Raw genomic sequence first — 17,627 nt, 5'->3', positions numbered from 1 at the left:
AAAAAGACTACAAGGAAACTACAAAGCAATATCCCTGATGAATATAGATGCAAAAATTCTCAACAAAATATTAGCAAACTGAATTCAACAGTGCATTAAAAGGATCATACACCATGACCAAGTGGGGTTTATCCCTAGGATGCAAGAATGGTTCAACTTATGAAAAACAATCAATGTGATACACTATATTAACAGAATGAAGGATAAAAATCACATGATCATTGCAAAGATGCAGAAAAAGCATTTGAAAAAATTCAATACCTTTTCATGATAAAAACACTTAACAAACTAAGAATAATAAAGGCTGTATATGAAAAACCCACAGCTAGCATCAGACTTAGTGGTGACAAACTGAAAGCTTTTTCTCTGAGATCAAGAACAAGACAAGGGTGCCTACTCTTGCCACTTCTATTCAACATAGTACTGGAAGTACTAGCCAGAGCAATTAGGCCAGAACAAGAGAGAAAAGGCATCCAAATTGGAAAGGAAGAAGTAAAATTGCTTCTGTTTGCAGATTACATGATCTTACATGTAGAAAACCCTACATGTTCCCAAAAAATCTGTTAGAACTAATGAACATGTAGAAAACCCTACAAGATTCCCCCTAAATCTGTTAGAACTAATGAACAAATTCAGCCAAATTGCGGGATACCAAATCAACATACAAAAAGCAGTTGCATTTGTGTACACTAACAATGAACAATCTGAAAAGGAAATTAAGAAAACACTTCCATTTATAATATCATCAAAAAGAGTAAAATACTTAAGAATAAACTTAACCAAGGAGGCAAAAGACTTGTGCACTGAAAAAATAAACAGGAAAGTAATCTAATTATATGCACATTTTCGTACTCTGAAAAACCCAAAGATAATATAGAGCCTTGAGATTCCTGAATCATTGGCAATGTTTCCTGAAAAGCAGCAGCAATTGACATCTTTGTTTGTTCTGACATGCCACATGTGAAGGATGATGGTTACATGTTCAACCCAGTTCCAGAGAAATGCTCTGTTTATAAATGTCAACAGAGATAATACAGGCAGAAGGTGACGTGCAGTTCTTGATGATGCCAGCAATAACTCCATTGCTTCACTCCCTCTAAAGAAAGCACATTGGGAAGTCAAATCACTATAAGCAATGTTGTTCTATGGATAACTTCCAATGTATCCCTAACTTTTGTCTAAATCATATGCTGTATAGTAAGTAGTTAAGAGTGAGAACTGGGCTAAAAGACAAGCAGCCTGGACTTTTAACAAATGTCAGTGTTGGGGGCCAGCCCCACGGCATAGTGGTTAAATTTGGCAAACTCCGCTTCAGTGGCCCAGGTTCGTGGGTTCGGATCCTGGGAGCGAGCTGACACTGCTTGTCAGCCATGTCATGGCAGTGACCCACATACAAAACAGAGGAAGACTGGCACAGATGTTAGCTTAGGGCTAATCTTCCTCAAGCAACAAAAGAGGGAGATTGGCAACAGATGTTAGCTCAGGGCGAATCTTGCTCAGCAAAAAATTAAATAAAATAAAAAATGTCAGTATTGTGAAAGAAATGGCAGGACTGTTACGGATTAAAGACTAAACAATCATCAAAACTAAATGCAATATGTGATCCTTGATTGGATATTAGATTTTTAAAAGTTATAAAGAACATTATTGGGACAATTGGGAAATTTTAATGTGGAACATTTATTAGTTAGTAGTGTTATATCATTGTAAATTTATTGAGAGTGCTAATGTTATTGTAGTTATGTAGGAGAATGTTCTTGTTCTAAGAAGATATATGCTTAATTATTTAGGGATGAAGTATCTTTATAACTTATTTTCAACTAAAAAATATATATCTATGTATTTACATGTAGGTATATATAAAATATTATTTACATAATATAGTGATAGATATATATAATTTTTTAAAGAGAAGAATGCAGCAATGCAAATGTGGAAAAATGATAGCCATTGGTGAATCTAGGTGAAAATAGGGGTATTCTCTCTTCTATTTTAGTTTCTCTGAAAGTTTGAAGTTTTTAAAAATAAAAAGTAGTTAAAAAAAAAAAAGAGCAAGGGCTGTGGAATTCAGACTGTCTGGTTTGAATCCTGTCACTGCCAACTATAGGCTGTGTGATCTTGGGCCAGATCCTTAGTTTTTATTAGTCTCCATCCCTTCATCTATAAAAAGAGTATAATAATAGTTCCTGTCTCATGGGGTAGCCATAAAGTTAAGTACTATTATACATATGAATTAACTATTACTATTAATTATAATCTTGGAACTTGAACTCCTCATAGAAACAAATTACTTAGGCAACCCATCACAACTGACTGATCCTGGTGGGTTATGTCAGTGTGCGGTAGGGTGCCTCCTACATAGAGCTCATGGAATAACACCAGCATGCTCTTTCAGAATTGCCAAGATGATTTTTTTTTTTAATTCCCTAGGAAGCTTACAGACTCCTAAAGGCTTCATTGAAGTCTCAGGTCATCAGCTATGGTGACTGTAGTGAAAGAATGGCTGAAACTTTTTATAATATGGGCAGGATCTGCTTTGCCAAAGGAGAGCTCAGAAAGGCAATTCAGCTGCTAAGGAAGGTGAATACTGGCTGGTTTTGTTACATTTTCTCCCGGGCCTATAAGCACAATGTGAGGAGTGATGTATGTATGTACAGTACGTATGTGTGTGTGTGTTTTCCCTTCCCTTCCCTTCTCTCTCTTTCCTTCCTTCTTTCTCTTTTTCTTTTCTTTTTTTAAAGTGTTCTGTTTTGAAAATTCTTTGCTTTCTTAGATGTGCTGAGGGAGAACATGATATAGAAACTTTTGTTGTGTCCATGCCTGAACCAGTATCTTAAAAGAGTAACACTTTCATCTTGGAATCTAGGTATGGCAGTGGCAGAATCTTGTGAAAGCACCTAAGGTTGGATGGAATCAGGAACACCATATATAGCCATCCTTACCCAAGTACTGATTCCCCTTCCAGGGAGCTCAGAGAACCCTGGAAGTTTATTTCCTAGTAGCAGCATGTGGCAAGAGGTGTGCCCGAACAGTTGTTCAACCAGTCACTATCCTGACAGACCACAGCTAAAGACTTGATAAGATCGGTAGTGATGTCTCTGCGTAAAACCCAGGTTTTCTCAATATCAGAGGCAAAGTTCATAAAGATCAACCAGTCTTCAAGTGAACAGAGTCAAAAGCAATCCACACATGTGCATTGGCAAATATCAGGTCTAAGAAGAGATTTTATCTCATTTCAGGTTAGCTAAATGTAATCAGAAAATAAGTATGAAAATAGTAAATAACAGGAGAAAGGGGATTCATTTTGCAGATTCAGAGAAAAAGAAAATCTTATGAAAATAAGGTACAGTCATGCGTCACTTAACAACGGGCATTCATTCTGAGAAATGTGTCGTTAGGCGATTTTGTCATTGTGTGAGCATTGTATAGTGTACTTACACAAACCTAGATGGTATAGCCTACTACACACCTAGGCTATCTGGTACTAATCTTATATGTGGTCTGTCGTTGACTGAAAGGTCGTTATGCAGTACACGACTGGATAGGGATCAGAATAGCTTTTTAAAGGGAAGCATGAACATATGCACAGTATCTGTGTAATAGGATCAGAAACTTATAAGGAGAGAAAACTTTAAAAGGAAAGGATGACAATCTGAGATCAAAAGATGAGATTAAAATGCTAAGAGTGAAATAAGAAGGAATTTCAGGGAAACCACAAATCTAATAAAACTCAAATCCACGTTGAAAATAGTGAGGAGAGGCTTAAAAATGTCATAGTGAGGTTGAGCAATATTTCCCAAATCTAGAATTGCAAGTCAGTAAAAAAACAAAAATAAAGCCAACAAAATAGATTCCTGAGCCCTACCCCAGATCATCAAATCAGAAGTCCTATGAGTTGTGTCCAGAATCTGAATTTTTAATACTTCTAGAGGTGTAGTATCCTGCCAGTTTTAAGAACCAATGATTTATATGGCAAACTTGGAAAGCTCTCCTAGAATGCAAAGGAAAAGGAGAGAGGAGGGTTACAGTGAGAAAGTAGTTGACTTGGATGACAGAGTAGAGATTCAGCCAAAGAACTGTGTGTATCTCTGAAGAGGAACTATAATACTTGGAGTAGAAACAGTAATCAAAGAGATCATTGAACACAGCTTTTCTGAAATGAAAAAAGACCCCAGCATATACATTGTAAGAGTTTCCTCAAAATCAATGAAAGGAGAGCCCTATCTAGATTTTATCTAGCAATGAACATTTGATGGCATGGCTACATCCTCCGTTTGGAATAGGGATTCAACTTAGAGATTTAGGACACTGCAAGGGTAGGGAAGGGCTGCATCTTTGTAATGAGCTTTTATCCTTGGGGCTTCAGACATTGCCCTACTCCAGTGTCCCAGCCCAGAAAGGAGCAGAGGAATAGAAAGGCATTCTGACAGTAGGGCTGTTGTTTCGAGGTTTGAAAACCATCCTCATGCTGGATATCCACCAGCAATGGGATGCTGATGATGAAGTTTCTGAAATAGACTACGTGAATGGATGCCGTTCTAGGGGTTGGAAACTGCTCATGGAATTAAAAAGAAAGTAATAGACTTAAGAAAAAGTTGATGTTGAGAGGAAACTCCTTTGGCAGACAGAATACAGCATAAAGAAGGTCATGCATGCATAACCCTAGTGACACTTTTGGCTTTTCTTCTTGGTCAGTTCAGGTTTCACGTAAAAAGAATCAAAGTTAAATGTAGTGGGGTGGGAGTGAGAAGATATAGAAAAGACAAACATTAAACAGTGATAATCTTGTGATGGAATAATTTTTATTGGCATAAACTACACACATTTTGAAGTGTACAATTTGATCAGTTTTGACATCTCTACTCACCTGTGAAACCATTACCACAATCAAGATAATGAATACATGAGTCACCCCCAAAAGTTTCCTCGTGCCCCTTTGTAATTAATTAATTTCATCCCCTCCCCCAACCTTACCCCCAGGCCAAAACTGATCTGCTTTTGTCATTATAGATAAATTTGCATTTTCTAGAATTTTATGTAAGTAGAATCATATAGTTACACGGTTATAATGGTTCTTTCACTCAGCATAATTATTTCGAGATTCATCCATGTTATTGTGTATCAGTGGTTCATTCCTTTTTGTTGCTGAGTATTACATTGTATGAACACAACAATTTGTTTATCCATTCACCTGATGATGGACGTTTGGCTGTTTCCAGTTTAGGTTCATCACAGATAAAACTGCTATGAATGTTCATGCATAAGTCTTTGTATGGATACATGCTTTTTTCTGTCTTGGGTGAATACTTGGGAGTGAAATCATATGATAGGTTTATGTTTACCTTTATAAGAAACTGCCAAAGTTTTCCAAAATAGTTGTGTTATGTTATAGAATCCCACCAGCAGGTTTGAGAATTCCAGTTCCTCCACTTCCTTACCAATATTTAGCATGGTCAGTGTTTTTCATTTTAGGTATCTAGTGGTATCTCATCGTGGTTTTGTGTTTTCCTTGGATGTCTTTTCATGTACTTATTTTTCATCTGTGTGTCTTCTTTGTTGAAATGTCTGTCTAAATCTTATGCCCATTTATTATTAGTTGTTTGTTTTCTTATGATGGACTGTTAAAAGTTCTTTTTATATTCTAGATACAAGTTCTTTATCAGATATATGATTTGCAAATATTTTCTCCCAGTCTGTAAGTTGTCCTTGCATTTTATTAACAGTGTCTTTTGAAGAGCAGAAGTTTTAAAATTTAATTAAGTCCAATTTATCAATTTGTTCGTTTATGGATTGTGCTTTTGGTGTTTTATCGTAGAAATCTTTGCCTAACCCAAGTCGCAAAGATTTTTCTCTTATGTTTTCTTCTAGATTTTTTTGTAATTTTAGGTTTAAAACATATTTAGGTATATGATCCATTGAGTCAGTTTTCCTATATGGTACGAGGAATGGATCTTAGTTTATTGTTTTTGCATATGGATATCCAGTTTTTCCAGAACCATTTTTATTGAAAAAAACATTCGTTTTTCTACTGAATTATCTGTGCACCTTTGTCAAAAATCAGTTCGTGTGTGTGTGTATGTGGATTTATTTCTGGACTCTCTTCTGTTCCATTGATCTGTTTGTCTATCTTTATGCCAATACTATGCTGTCTTGGCTATTGTATCTTTAAAACAAGTCTTGAAATCAGGTTGTGTGACTCCTTAGACTTTGTTCTTTTTCAAAGTTGTTCTGAGTATTCTAGGTTCTTTGCATTTCCATAGGAATTTAGAATCACTATATCAATTTCTACAAAAAAATTTGCTGGGATTTTGATTGATGTTGCATTGAATAGATAGATTAGTTTGGGGAGAATTGACGTCTTAACCATATTGAGTCTTCTCACTCATGAACACATTGTGTCACTCTATTTGTGTAGATCTTCTTTAATTTATCCCAGTGATATTTTGTACTTTTCAATGGACAGGTCTTGTGCATCTTTTCTTAGATTTATCCTTAAATTTTTCATATTTTAATGCTATTTTGAATGTATTATTTTTGAATTTCAATTTCTGACTGATTGTTGCTAGTATATAGAAATACAACTTTATTTATTAATATACTGATCTTGTATCCCATGACCTTGCTAAACTCACTTGTTAGTTCTAGTAGCTGTTTTGTAGATCCCATTGTATTTTCTACATAGATTATCGTGTCATCTGTGAATAAACAGTTTTGCTTCTTTCATTCCAATTTGGATACCTTTTATTTCTTTTTCTTGCCTTGTTGCACTCACTAGAACAGCTAGTAAGATGTTGACGAGAAGTGACGAGAACAGCCATCCTTGTCTAATTCCTGATTTCAGGGGAAAAGAATTTAGTCTTTTATAATTAGGTTTGATGTTAGCTGTGGCTTTTTCATAGATACTCTTTATCAGCTTGATAAAGTTATCTTCTACCCCTGGTTTTCTGAGAGTTTTTAAAAAAATTTTATCAGTAATGGATGTTGGATTTTTAAAAATTGGATGTTTGATATTATGAAATTCTTTTTCTGTACCTAGTGAGATAACCTGTGACTTTTCCTCATGGATAGTTCCTATTACTGTGTCTTCAAGTTCATTCATTTTTTCTTCTTCAATGTCAAACTGGCTGTTAATCTCATTCAGTGTATTTTTCCTATCAGACATTGTGATTTTCATCTCCAGAAGTTTGATTTCGGTCTTTTTAAAAACTATATTTTCTGTGTCCCCATTTAACTTTTGTAACTCATGGAATAAAATTACAATAACAGTTTTAACATACTTCTCTGCTAATTCTAACATCTGTGTCAATTCTGGATTTGTTTTGATTGACTGATTTTTCTCTTTATGGATCACACTTTTCTGCTTCTTTGCATGCTTTATAATCTTTGTTTGGATACCTTGTTTGGTGTTGAGTATTTTTGTATTCTTATAAGTATTCTTGAACTTTGTTCTGGAACTCAGTTCCAAAATTACAGTTTGGTCCTTTTAGGTCTTGCTTTTAAGATTTGTTAGATGGGACTAGAGCATCATTTAGTCAAGGGCTAATTATGCCCCATTACTGAGGCAAAAGCCTTCTGAGTACCCCACCCAAGGCTCCATGAACAATGAGGCTTTCTCATTTGTCTGGTGGGAACAGGCAGTATACCTGGCCCTGTGTAAATGCCAGGCACTGTATCCCTCCATCCTTCAGATGATTCTCTCCCCAGCCTTGGGCACTTTTCACACATGTGTGTTTTAATCAGTACTCTGCTGAATACTTGAGGGGGATGCACTGCAGATATTCCTGTGCAGCTGCCTCCTGTTACTCTGCCCTGTGAATCTCCTCAGCTCCATAGCTTCAATTCAGGGAGTCTGCTGAGCTCCATATTGTCCCCTTCCCTGCATCATGGCCTGGAAACACTCTCAAAGGAGTAACTCTGGGGCAATCATAGGGTTTATCTCACTTATTTTCTCTCTCTCAGGGAATCACTGTCCTTTGTTGCCTGATGTTCAGTGTCTTGAAGATAATTTCATATATTTTGTCTATTTTTAATTTTTTTGGTTGTTTCAAGTGGGAGGGTAAATCTGGTCCCTCTAATTCCATCTTGATTGGAAAGAGAGGTCAGCAATAAAATTTTAAATGGAAAACTGCCTAATAAAATGATGTAGCATGAGAATGCAAGGCAAATTTGGGACACATACACAGATTTCATTTCTATCCATCCATTTGGTTACAGCTATTTGGGAAATCCTGATGGAAACCACTACTGCACCATGTTTTAAATAGGGATGCTGTCAGCTTTCAGCCCTGTGACTTTGGTTATCCACAGCCACATATGGCAGTGGTAGGTGCAGTGAAGTATAATATACACATACAGTGTGAGGGGTACAGAGCCTTCAATTCAGACTCCTTTTCCTCTTTGGTGGGAAACCAGGAGGAAATGTAGTGCAGGCATTTGAAATGCAAACTTGTGACACCTCAGTTCCACTGCTGCTCTCCTGTGTCTGGTTTATAATTAAGGTGCTTACTACCTGATTCTCTTTAACCTCTTATGTTTCTCAATTCACCTACAGTGTCTGATGATTCAAATCCTTTTATATGGAAGTGAGCATAGTAAAAGCAGAGACACAAAAAACCTCCTTACTCTATTGCAGAGGTGAGTTCTGGCCCTGGCCATCAACCAGGTCATCAGTGTGGATATGTGGATAGAATGGCCTCTCCCAGATTCATTCACTTAGGGGTGCTTCAGCTCTATTATTCTTGCCAGTAAGGCAAAATGCCAACCTGTACTATGGATTTGGACAAATCCTATATAGGAGGTAACTAGTCGATTTCTGGTGGTCTCTCAGAACCTAATATTATAGGGGTCTGCTGCAGTAATATTTAATATTTATAATATTTCTTTCCATGCTCAGCATAATAACCAAATCCTACAAGACAGTGTCTCAGCTGACAGCCTGTGATAGGTACAACATGCATTTATACAAAGTAAACAAATACATTAAATGAGTTATTTTTCTTCCTAAATATTCAAAATCTAGGTCCTTAAACATAAGGCAAGGTTTTTTTGGGATATAGTGTTAGTAATAAAAGAACCTCTTCAGATTCTTTTAAAAAATGTTTAGAATTTAAGCCAAGGAGAGTGTTTTGTGCAGACTTGCTCCCTTCTTTATCCTTGCTGTTTGTTTTCATCTCAGAATGATGTTAGCCTTGAACTATTCTCTTTTAAAAAAGAAGAGGATTAAAATTTGGTGAGTGTATACTAAATCCCTAACACTGAGCTAGGTCCTATTCATAAAGTATTTAATCCTTACGAATACTCAATATGATAGTTCTTATTTGACAGAAGGGCCAGTGTTCTGTAAAGGAACTTGCCTAAATTCACTTAGTCTTGGAGGTTTGGCCCCAAGCAAGTGTGACTCTAAGGGCCATGTGCTTTCCCTTAGAGCCCTCTGACAGAGAGGGGCATCCTTATGGGGTGAGAGTTAGGGCCCTGATCGCAGTTCACTGGAGCTGGCTCACAAACGGTACCTTTCTCACCCGTCTGGACAGGTAGGGGACAAGATGAGCATAGAGAATACATTCAGACCCTCCTATCCCCACCCACCTCACAGCCACACCTGCAGTAGGCCCAACAGAAGACTGTCCTCACCTTGTCATTATCCAGGGGAGGAGGGTCTCCAGCCTCTCTCAGTAATGCCCACGTTAGGAGGGTATACGGGAGAACTCTGCCCCCTGCCTGCTGGTGTAAATGAAAGTATTTTCTTAATCAATAACCATAACAATATTAATAATAACTATAATGTTGAATTCTTTCTAATTCCCTGGCATTGTAAAATACAAATACTATTTCTGATCCATAAATAACCCTATTAGGTAAGGATTTTTATCTCTCATGTTCAGGTGATGAAACTGAGACTCAGAGTTTGGGTATCTTATTTAAATTCACCTAGCTGGTAAGTGTAGTAAGACTTGAACCCAGATCTACCATATTTCAAAAATGCACTTCCTTTCACTATGTAATAGGGATTCTGACTTGGATGAATTTGAGAATATATTTGGACACACCTGGTCAGCAGGTAAGTCTCCAGAGCACCATTTTACATATGGGGAAACTGAGGACTGACATGTTCAAGTGAATTTAGCCAGGAAGACGCAGAGCTGGGATTTGAACCGAGGTCTGACTCCAGAATGTGCTCTTTGTAGGCAGTGCAGCTTACAGTCTGAAGGCACACTGTCTGGATTGAACACTCAGGCTCCAACACTTGGCTCTCTGACCTAGTTGAAGTTACTTAACCTCTCTCATCCTCTATTTATTCATCAATGAAATAAAAGTACCTTCCTTAAAAGTAGGTTTTCTGAGAATTAAAAAGATCGTATATAATACAGCACTTAGATCAGGGCCTGGCAGGTCTTAAATACTCAGTGAATGTTGGCATAATAATAAAATCATAACAATAATCATCTTTCTGAGATGCTGGAGATATGTCAGAATGTTAAATAAGAAACTTCCGTAGATCACTCCAACTATTGTTATTTTGTATGAAGAGTAATGGGTAAAGAACAGGCGTTACTGGAGTCAGCCCTGTCGTCTCAAGCTGCCTCCATCAGTTACCGAGTACGTGACCTTGGCAAATCACTTAACCTCCGTGAGCTTTGGTTTCTCCATCACTAAAATGCAGATAATAGTATACCACATAGAGTTGTTGTGAGTCTTAAATAAAATAATGTATATGACATGCATAGGAAAAGTGCCTGGCAGAGTATGTGTTCAATAAATGTCAGCAAAGCAACCTTCTCTCCCTCTTCTCTGCACTATGCTGCCTTTTGCTTCCAGGGCAACAGGTCAGAATATCTGAAATCAGGGATAACTCTTAAGCAGTATTAACATATGTCATATATTTGAGAATTTGAATCTCTGAACATATCTAAAGTACATTTTGTGCTTTGAAAGTAGTAACAATGAAACTGAAAGGACAAAACCTGTAATTTCAGAGAAAAAAAATGCGTGATGTTTCCTCAAAGCTGGAGCTAAAGTTCTCCTCAGCTTGTATTTAACAAGAGAAACTTCGGAAGAGCTGGAGTGAATCTATTTCCTCAGTAGCCTGAAGTTGCTTTTCCTTCCAGTCTTTTACTGTTCCTCGTTCCTTGTCTGCGATTTGAAAAGAATCGTAGGAGGAGGAGAAATTAGGAGGCATTGGTATAACCTAATTCAGACCCCAGGTAGTTTGAGTTTCTTTAGGTGCTTGGAGACTAATTCTCTCTGTGAATGACAAAGAGACCAAGAAAGTCCATATAAGGGGAAAAGAAATGTCTTTTGAAGGACTTTCCTGTAGCAGAAGTTGCATTGATAAAGGTTTTTCTTTCCCTGAAACAAGCCTGTATCTCATTCTGCAAGAACTGCTGAGCAAAGCTACAGGAGAAGCTGCCAAAGCCCAGATCTAAAAAAAAAAAACCAGGACAAGAATTGTTCTCTTTGCTCAAGCATCTCGCTGGAATAATCCATCCCAGATGTCCTGGAACTCTGCTAGTTTTCCAGTGTGCTCTTGTGCTTTTCACCCCACCTCCTCCGGAAACCCAGTGACAACACTCACTGGACTTTCATTGCCAGGAGCCCAAATTCTTGGCTTTGGAAGCCTCTGCAAAGAAGTGAAAGCAGAACTGGTCCCTTGAAACAGGAGTCAATTCCAAGGTTAAATGATAGTTGCAAGGGCCTCAAATAAGATTTTAGCGTATAGAAAAGGCACAGACAATCTCAGATTTGGAAGTAAACTTTGAGGTTGTTTAGTCTTTTTCTTAAATCACAAATGTACTTCAGTTTTAATCATTTACATATCAAGCTCCTTCTAAGGACTAGAAATACTAATATAAGATATAGTCCTCTCAGGAAAACAGACACACATGAGCAGATTACAAGTTAGTCTGTAGTAAAGCTCTAATAGAAATGTCAACATAGAGGACAAGTAAGAACTTGTGAGGCTGGAAACGTGCGTGCAGAACTGCGCATGCTGAGGGCAGGTGCTGGGTCTTCAAAGGAAAGTAAAATATCAGCAGGTAGGAAAGAAACTAGAGGAGGGCGTTTCAAGTAGCAAGAACAAAAGCACAGTGGCATGGAGACACTTGATATTTCTGAGGAAAAGCAAGTGCTTGAGTGGTTGTAATTTAAGGAACATAAATAGGAACATGCTGGAGATGAGGCCTAGGAAGTCTGAGGAAGATAATGATTTCCATTTGGGATGTGTTAAGTCTGAGGTACCCACAACACATCCACTTGGGAATGTCTAATAGGCTAATAGTTATGGACCAGAAGCTAAGGGAGATAGATTCTGAAATTAAGGGAATGGATAAGAAACCCATAGAATATGTATATGTGAAATGAGAAGGCTTAGAACAGAACTTTGGAGGACACTTATACTTATTTTGGAGAGCATATATGTGGTGATTTGGAATCAAAACAGATAGGGCTCGAATTTGAGCTTTCCCACTTAAAGTGTGACTTCCTAAGTTTTCCTTTCTTCATCTAAAAAAATGTGAATAATAAGAGCACTCTATTTTCAGTGCTTTACTTAACATATGGCACATAGTAAGCCTCTGTGAAATGTTAATTATTGTAATTATTATTATCGTATTACCTGGGGGTCATGCAGGAGAAGGAACTGGGAGGGAGACTCAGAAAGAGTCTTTAGAGAATTAGGAGAGTCAGGAAAGAACAGAAAGGAACTCATAGGAGGAGGAAGTTTCAGAGCAGAAGGAGTCAATGTCACTATCATAAAAGACACGCAGGGGAGTTCAAAAAAGAAGTGCAAACGGTCAATAAACACAAAACAGAATTTCCAATCTTACACAGAATTAACCAATTCAAAACATGAAATGCCATTTTTAACCCATCCTATTTGTGGTAATGAAAAATACAAGTAATACAAACCCAGTTCTGTCAGAGGGGTGGGGAGATCAGCCCTCTCACTGCTCTGTCGATGGACTGTTGGTTGGTACCACCTTTTTGGTGGACATTTTAGCAAAGTTAATAGAATGTTTAAATGCACGTATCCTTTGACTCTGAAATAGCATTTCTGGGAATCTTTTGAAATACTTGCACAAATGCATACACACACACACACACATATCTTACTTGAAGATTTACTTATAATAGCAAAGCAGTAGAAAACACTTAAATGTCCACCAGTAGAAACGCTAGTCCATGTTTATGACCATATAATATGGTCATTCAAAAGCATAAAGTAGAGCTTTGGAGAGTCACAGGAAAATATCACAGATATATTGATAGGGGTAAAAACATGAAAAAGTACATATTAGTGAGCATTAAAAATAGTCTAACCCATAAATATATGTAAATACGTAGTTAGTGAAGGTAACAGTGGTTATCTCTGGTTCATAGGACTATGGGGAACTTTCAACTTTTATATATTTCTATATTATATGACTTTTTTAAAACAACAAATATATATTACAGGCATACCTTGTTTTATCGCCCTTTGCTTTATTGCACTTTGCAGATATTGAGTTTTTTACAAGACCCTCCACCAGCAAAAAGATTACTACTCACTTAAGGCTCAGATGATGGTTAGTATTTTTTAGCTTGTACTTTTTAATTAAGGTATATATTGTTTTTTTTTATAGACATAATGCTATTGCACACTTAATAGACTACAGTATAGTGTAAACATAACTTTTATATGCACTGGAAAAACCAAAACATTTGTGTGACTCTCTTTATTGTGACATTTGCTTTATGGTGGTGGCCTGGAACCAAACCCCCAATATCTCTGAGGTATGCCTATATATCTGTGATAATAAAAGATACATTTTTTAAAAAAGTATGGCATATGTATCAAATATCAAGAGACAGTACAATGTATTGTTAAGAGAATGGGTTAAAGCCAGATGCCTGGATTATAGTCCCAGCTCTGTTATTTATTAGCTATGTTTCCTTGGACAAGTCACTTTACTTCTCAGTTTCCTCATCTATAAAATGGCGATAATACCTACTTCATAGGGTTGTTGTGAGTAAATGAGTTAATGTAAGTAAAACTGCTCAGAAGATGCCTGACACATGGTATGTGCTAAGTAGAAATGCTGGTGGTGATGTGAAGAGGATGATGACTAATAAGAAGCCATTATATTGGCAAATCGAAAATCGCCACTGACATCAGAGTGGGCTATATTGGTGGAACAGATTTTTGAGATTACTGTTTGTCCAGTACCTGATGAAATACCTCCCAAACCAGGGACTCACTCATTACCTATCAAAGTGGCCCCTTCAATTACTGGACAGTTCTAATTGTTAGAAGAATATAGTACTCAAGGTCATGGACTTTAGAGTCAGATAGACCTGTGTTTGAATCCAGACTCTGCCACTTTCTGTGTATCATTGGGCAAATTATCCTAAGCCTCAGTTTTCTCTAATGAGGATTAGAATAGTCTCTAGAATATCAAACATAATGAAGAGTAAATGAGACTATTCACATAAAGCCCTTACACGGCATCTAGTCTATAGTAAGTGCTCAACAAATATTAGCTATTTTTACTACTCTAGCTAGTCATCCAAACTTATTGCAAGTGTGAGAGCATGGGGCATCAACTTCATCTTTGTCCTCATTAGACAGCTCTGGGACAGCTGCATGCCACAGAGTTATTTTGGTATAACTTTTGATGGCTCCTGAGCTGTAGAAGCCAACAGGAGCAAGGAAAACCATCTTTTCTTTACAGGAGGGGCAAGAGGGCAGGTGCTTCAGTGCCCATTAATCTAGGAGTGACCTACTTTCCTCTTGGTCATGTGAACAAATGGAACAGCCTCCTCTGGGCTGAGGGGCTGGGGAGGCAAAGCCCCAGAAAAGTAGGGTGGAAATCAAGGATTCGGGGTGATTATCTCTGGAGATAACTGCAGCAGGTAGGAGAATAGGTGATATGCTCAGTAAGTTTTGTGTTTGCCAAAACAGTCTTGGGCAAGACTTTAGTGATGAAATTCTTGCTGCATAAGCTGGACTGTTTCCAGGCTGCTGTATTGGTATTCGTTTCCTATCATTTACTAGTAATTATTCCAACGGTGCCTCTACAAAATTAAGGGGGGAAAATATTTGGGCCAACCTTGGTGTATGAATGGGTGGGAAGCACCATCTGCTCTAGCATCCGGGTGCCAAGAGGGCAGCAGCTTTTCCAAATCAGGATTCTAGGAATAGCTGGAGGCCTTGGGGCAGATAGAGAAATGAAAGTTTAGGAAGATTTGGCTCCCTACCTTAGGGACTCCCTGAAGGGGAACAGAGGCTACTGAGCCACCAAGAACCAGCACAGGGTACCTTGTCTTTAGCAGGGCAGTGGGGGGAGCACTTACAATCAACAGCAACTCTGCTATGCTCACAAAAATACATAGGTGGGTATAGCGTGGAATCAGGCAAGGAGGGCAAATATATGTCCTCTCATGGGCGCACTCTGTTAGTGGTTTCCTAGAGTGATGCTTGAAGCTCCAGAGCAAAAGTTTGGGTCTGGTGGAGCTTGATTTATTAGTATTGTCTGCCGTGGGGTATGGGTGGGGCAACAGCTGAACTTCTGCCACGAATCTGCTATCTAGGCTTAGCAAAAAGAGCAAGGCACCTTGTGTATGAATCCCAACTCTGCTCTGAAATAGCTAAGTGACCTTAAGTCACTTAAACATTCTGAGCCTCAGTTTCCTCATCTGTATTTATTCCTTCAAGAAACATCTGATGAGCACTACTAAGCACCAGGAGCAGTTAGAGCTGCAGTGGGAATACAGACAAATAAAACATGATCATTACTCATAAGGAAGCAACAAGAGTGGAAGAGATAAACATAAATAAATGAGAAATAAAGAAAAGTATAAGTTCTGTAGTTGAAGTCTCAGGGCAATGAAAGCAGAAAGGAGAGACAATCTAAGCAGGCCGGAAGACCTCATAAAGAGGGTTACATTTGAGCTGTTTTTTGAAGGGTGAGTAACAGTTCATCCAGATGGAGAAGAGAAGCCGTTCCAGGAAGAAGGAACTCTATATGCAAAGGTATAGAGGCATGACCGAGGGCAGTGTATCGAAGGAATGGTAAGTGCTTTATGGCTGTTGTACCAGACAGCATTTCCTAAAGGGCACTGCAAGGAATGCTGATTCCAAGGGATGGAGGAGGGAGAAAGCCTCTGTGCCAGAAATCAGTTCAGGAAAAAGCCAAACTGGGTTATACAGTGACACAAGTTCATTTCCTGAAGGACTTCTCTGAACTTTTAAGATATTAAACTTCCCTACTGGCATGTTGGGACCAAATTAATTTTTAAAAAGCCACTGTATTTATATATACTTCAATTCTTTTTGAAATGGTCAATGATTTAAGTTTTAGCAAATAAAACCTTACACTATCTTTAAATCAAATGAGAAAACTGTCTACGGTTTGGTTTTTATTTAAAGCAAGGAGTGTAGCACATGCTTGAACTGAAGGTACAGGAATGCTTTTGTAGTTTGGTAAAGATTTGGGCCTCACTTCAGGATATAATAAGGTCTTTATGAACAATGACTATCTCACCAACAAACTATTTTGTCTGATCATACAAACATGACTTCAGCACATCCTTCAACTTCATCCCTGTGAACTAATTTTTCTTTATGATTCATGGTGGTTATGAGCTCTAGTTCTGGAGACAGACAAGCCTGGGCTCAAACCCCAGAACCACCACTTTCTGGCTATGTGTAATCTTGGTTCCCTCATCTGTAGAATGGGGGATGAGAATAGTACCCATTTCTCAGTGTTGCTGTGAGAATAAATGAGATAATGTATATAAAGTAGTTATTGGGGTGCCTGACCCCATAGTAATCATGTGATAAATAACAACTAACAGCTATTTTTATTCTTACTGAAAGCTAGGCTGTGACTTAATACTCTCTAGTTACGCCATTGGTGCATGACGCGAAAGAAGATTAAGGGTTAGTAACTGTGAAAAGCTCCCACCAAGCTGGTGTGGAAAACATTTTGCTGGCTAACATCTTAAAAGTGAGCTAGAGCTTATCAGCCCCTGGAAACATAGATAATATCATAGACAAGACAGTCTGACACAACTCCTTACATCCCAAGAAGAGAATATACACACCCTGGACATCAGCGTCCTTTCAGTGACTGAGGAGCTGAGGCAAGCGGAACGCTGCCACCTTGTGGTGGGAGAGTTGAAGGCTGAGGCTGATGTCCAGGTGCTGTCCCAGCAGAGATCCCTGTCAGATCTTTGCCCACCTCTGATTTTATGAGACCCCTGGGCAACTGACTTAATTTGTGCCGATTTCTTCTCCAAATTTGGAATCACCCTCTCTCTTGGTTTACTGAGAAGGAAGTTAAAGTGCCAGATAGCTTTCTGTAGTTTACACAGTCATCATTAGACGAGAATGAATCAGAGTCGTTAGTGGGATTTGCAAATAAAAAACTCTCAAGTTGCTCATAAAATTTTGTCTCTCATATTTCTGTGGAAACACTTTTTTTTTTCAGCCCAATGGGGGCTATGAAAACCACACATTTTGCAGGCTTGATGTCTAAATAGGAGGTGACTGAAGAACACTTAATAGAAACCGTGTTTCTGGATCAGTCTTTTGGACCAGATTACTTCTTACTCCAGCCCAACTCCTCCAGTCTTAAGAAATCAGAGATGGG

General features: G+C 38.1%; 1 protein-coding gene across 1 annotated transcript in view; it reads left to right on the top strand.

Annotated features, from left to right (window-relative positions):
• TTC23L (tetratricopeptide repeat domain 23 like) overlaps window positions 1-8,734 on the top strand; it is a 48,100-nt gene extending 39,366 nt beyond the window's left edge. Inside the window, exon 10 of the mRNA XM_070519800.1 lies at window positions 8,552-8,734. Coding sequence (XP_070375901.1) covers window positions 8,552-8,638 — 87 coding nt within the window. The 3' untranslated portion in view covers window positions 8,639-8,734. The remainder of the gene's footprint in view (window positions 1-8,551) is intronic.
• The last annotated feature ends 8,893 nt before the right edge of the window (window positions 8,735-17,627 follow it).

This window comes from Equus asinus, chromosome 10, assembly GCF_041296235.1.
Source record: "Equus asinus isolate D_3611 breed Donkey chromosome 10, EquAss-T2T_v2, whole genome shotgun sequence".
Classification (NCBI taxonomy): domain Eukaryota; kingdom Metazoa; phylum Chordata; class Mammalia; order Perissodactyla; family Equidae; genus Equus; species Equus asinus.
Note: the sequence above shows the minus strand (reverse complement) of the source record. Positions and strands in the feature narration are given on the sequence as shown.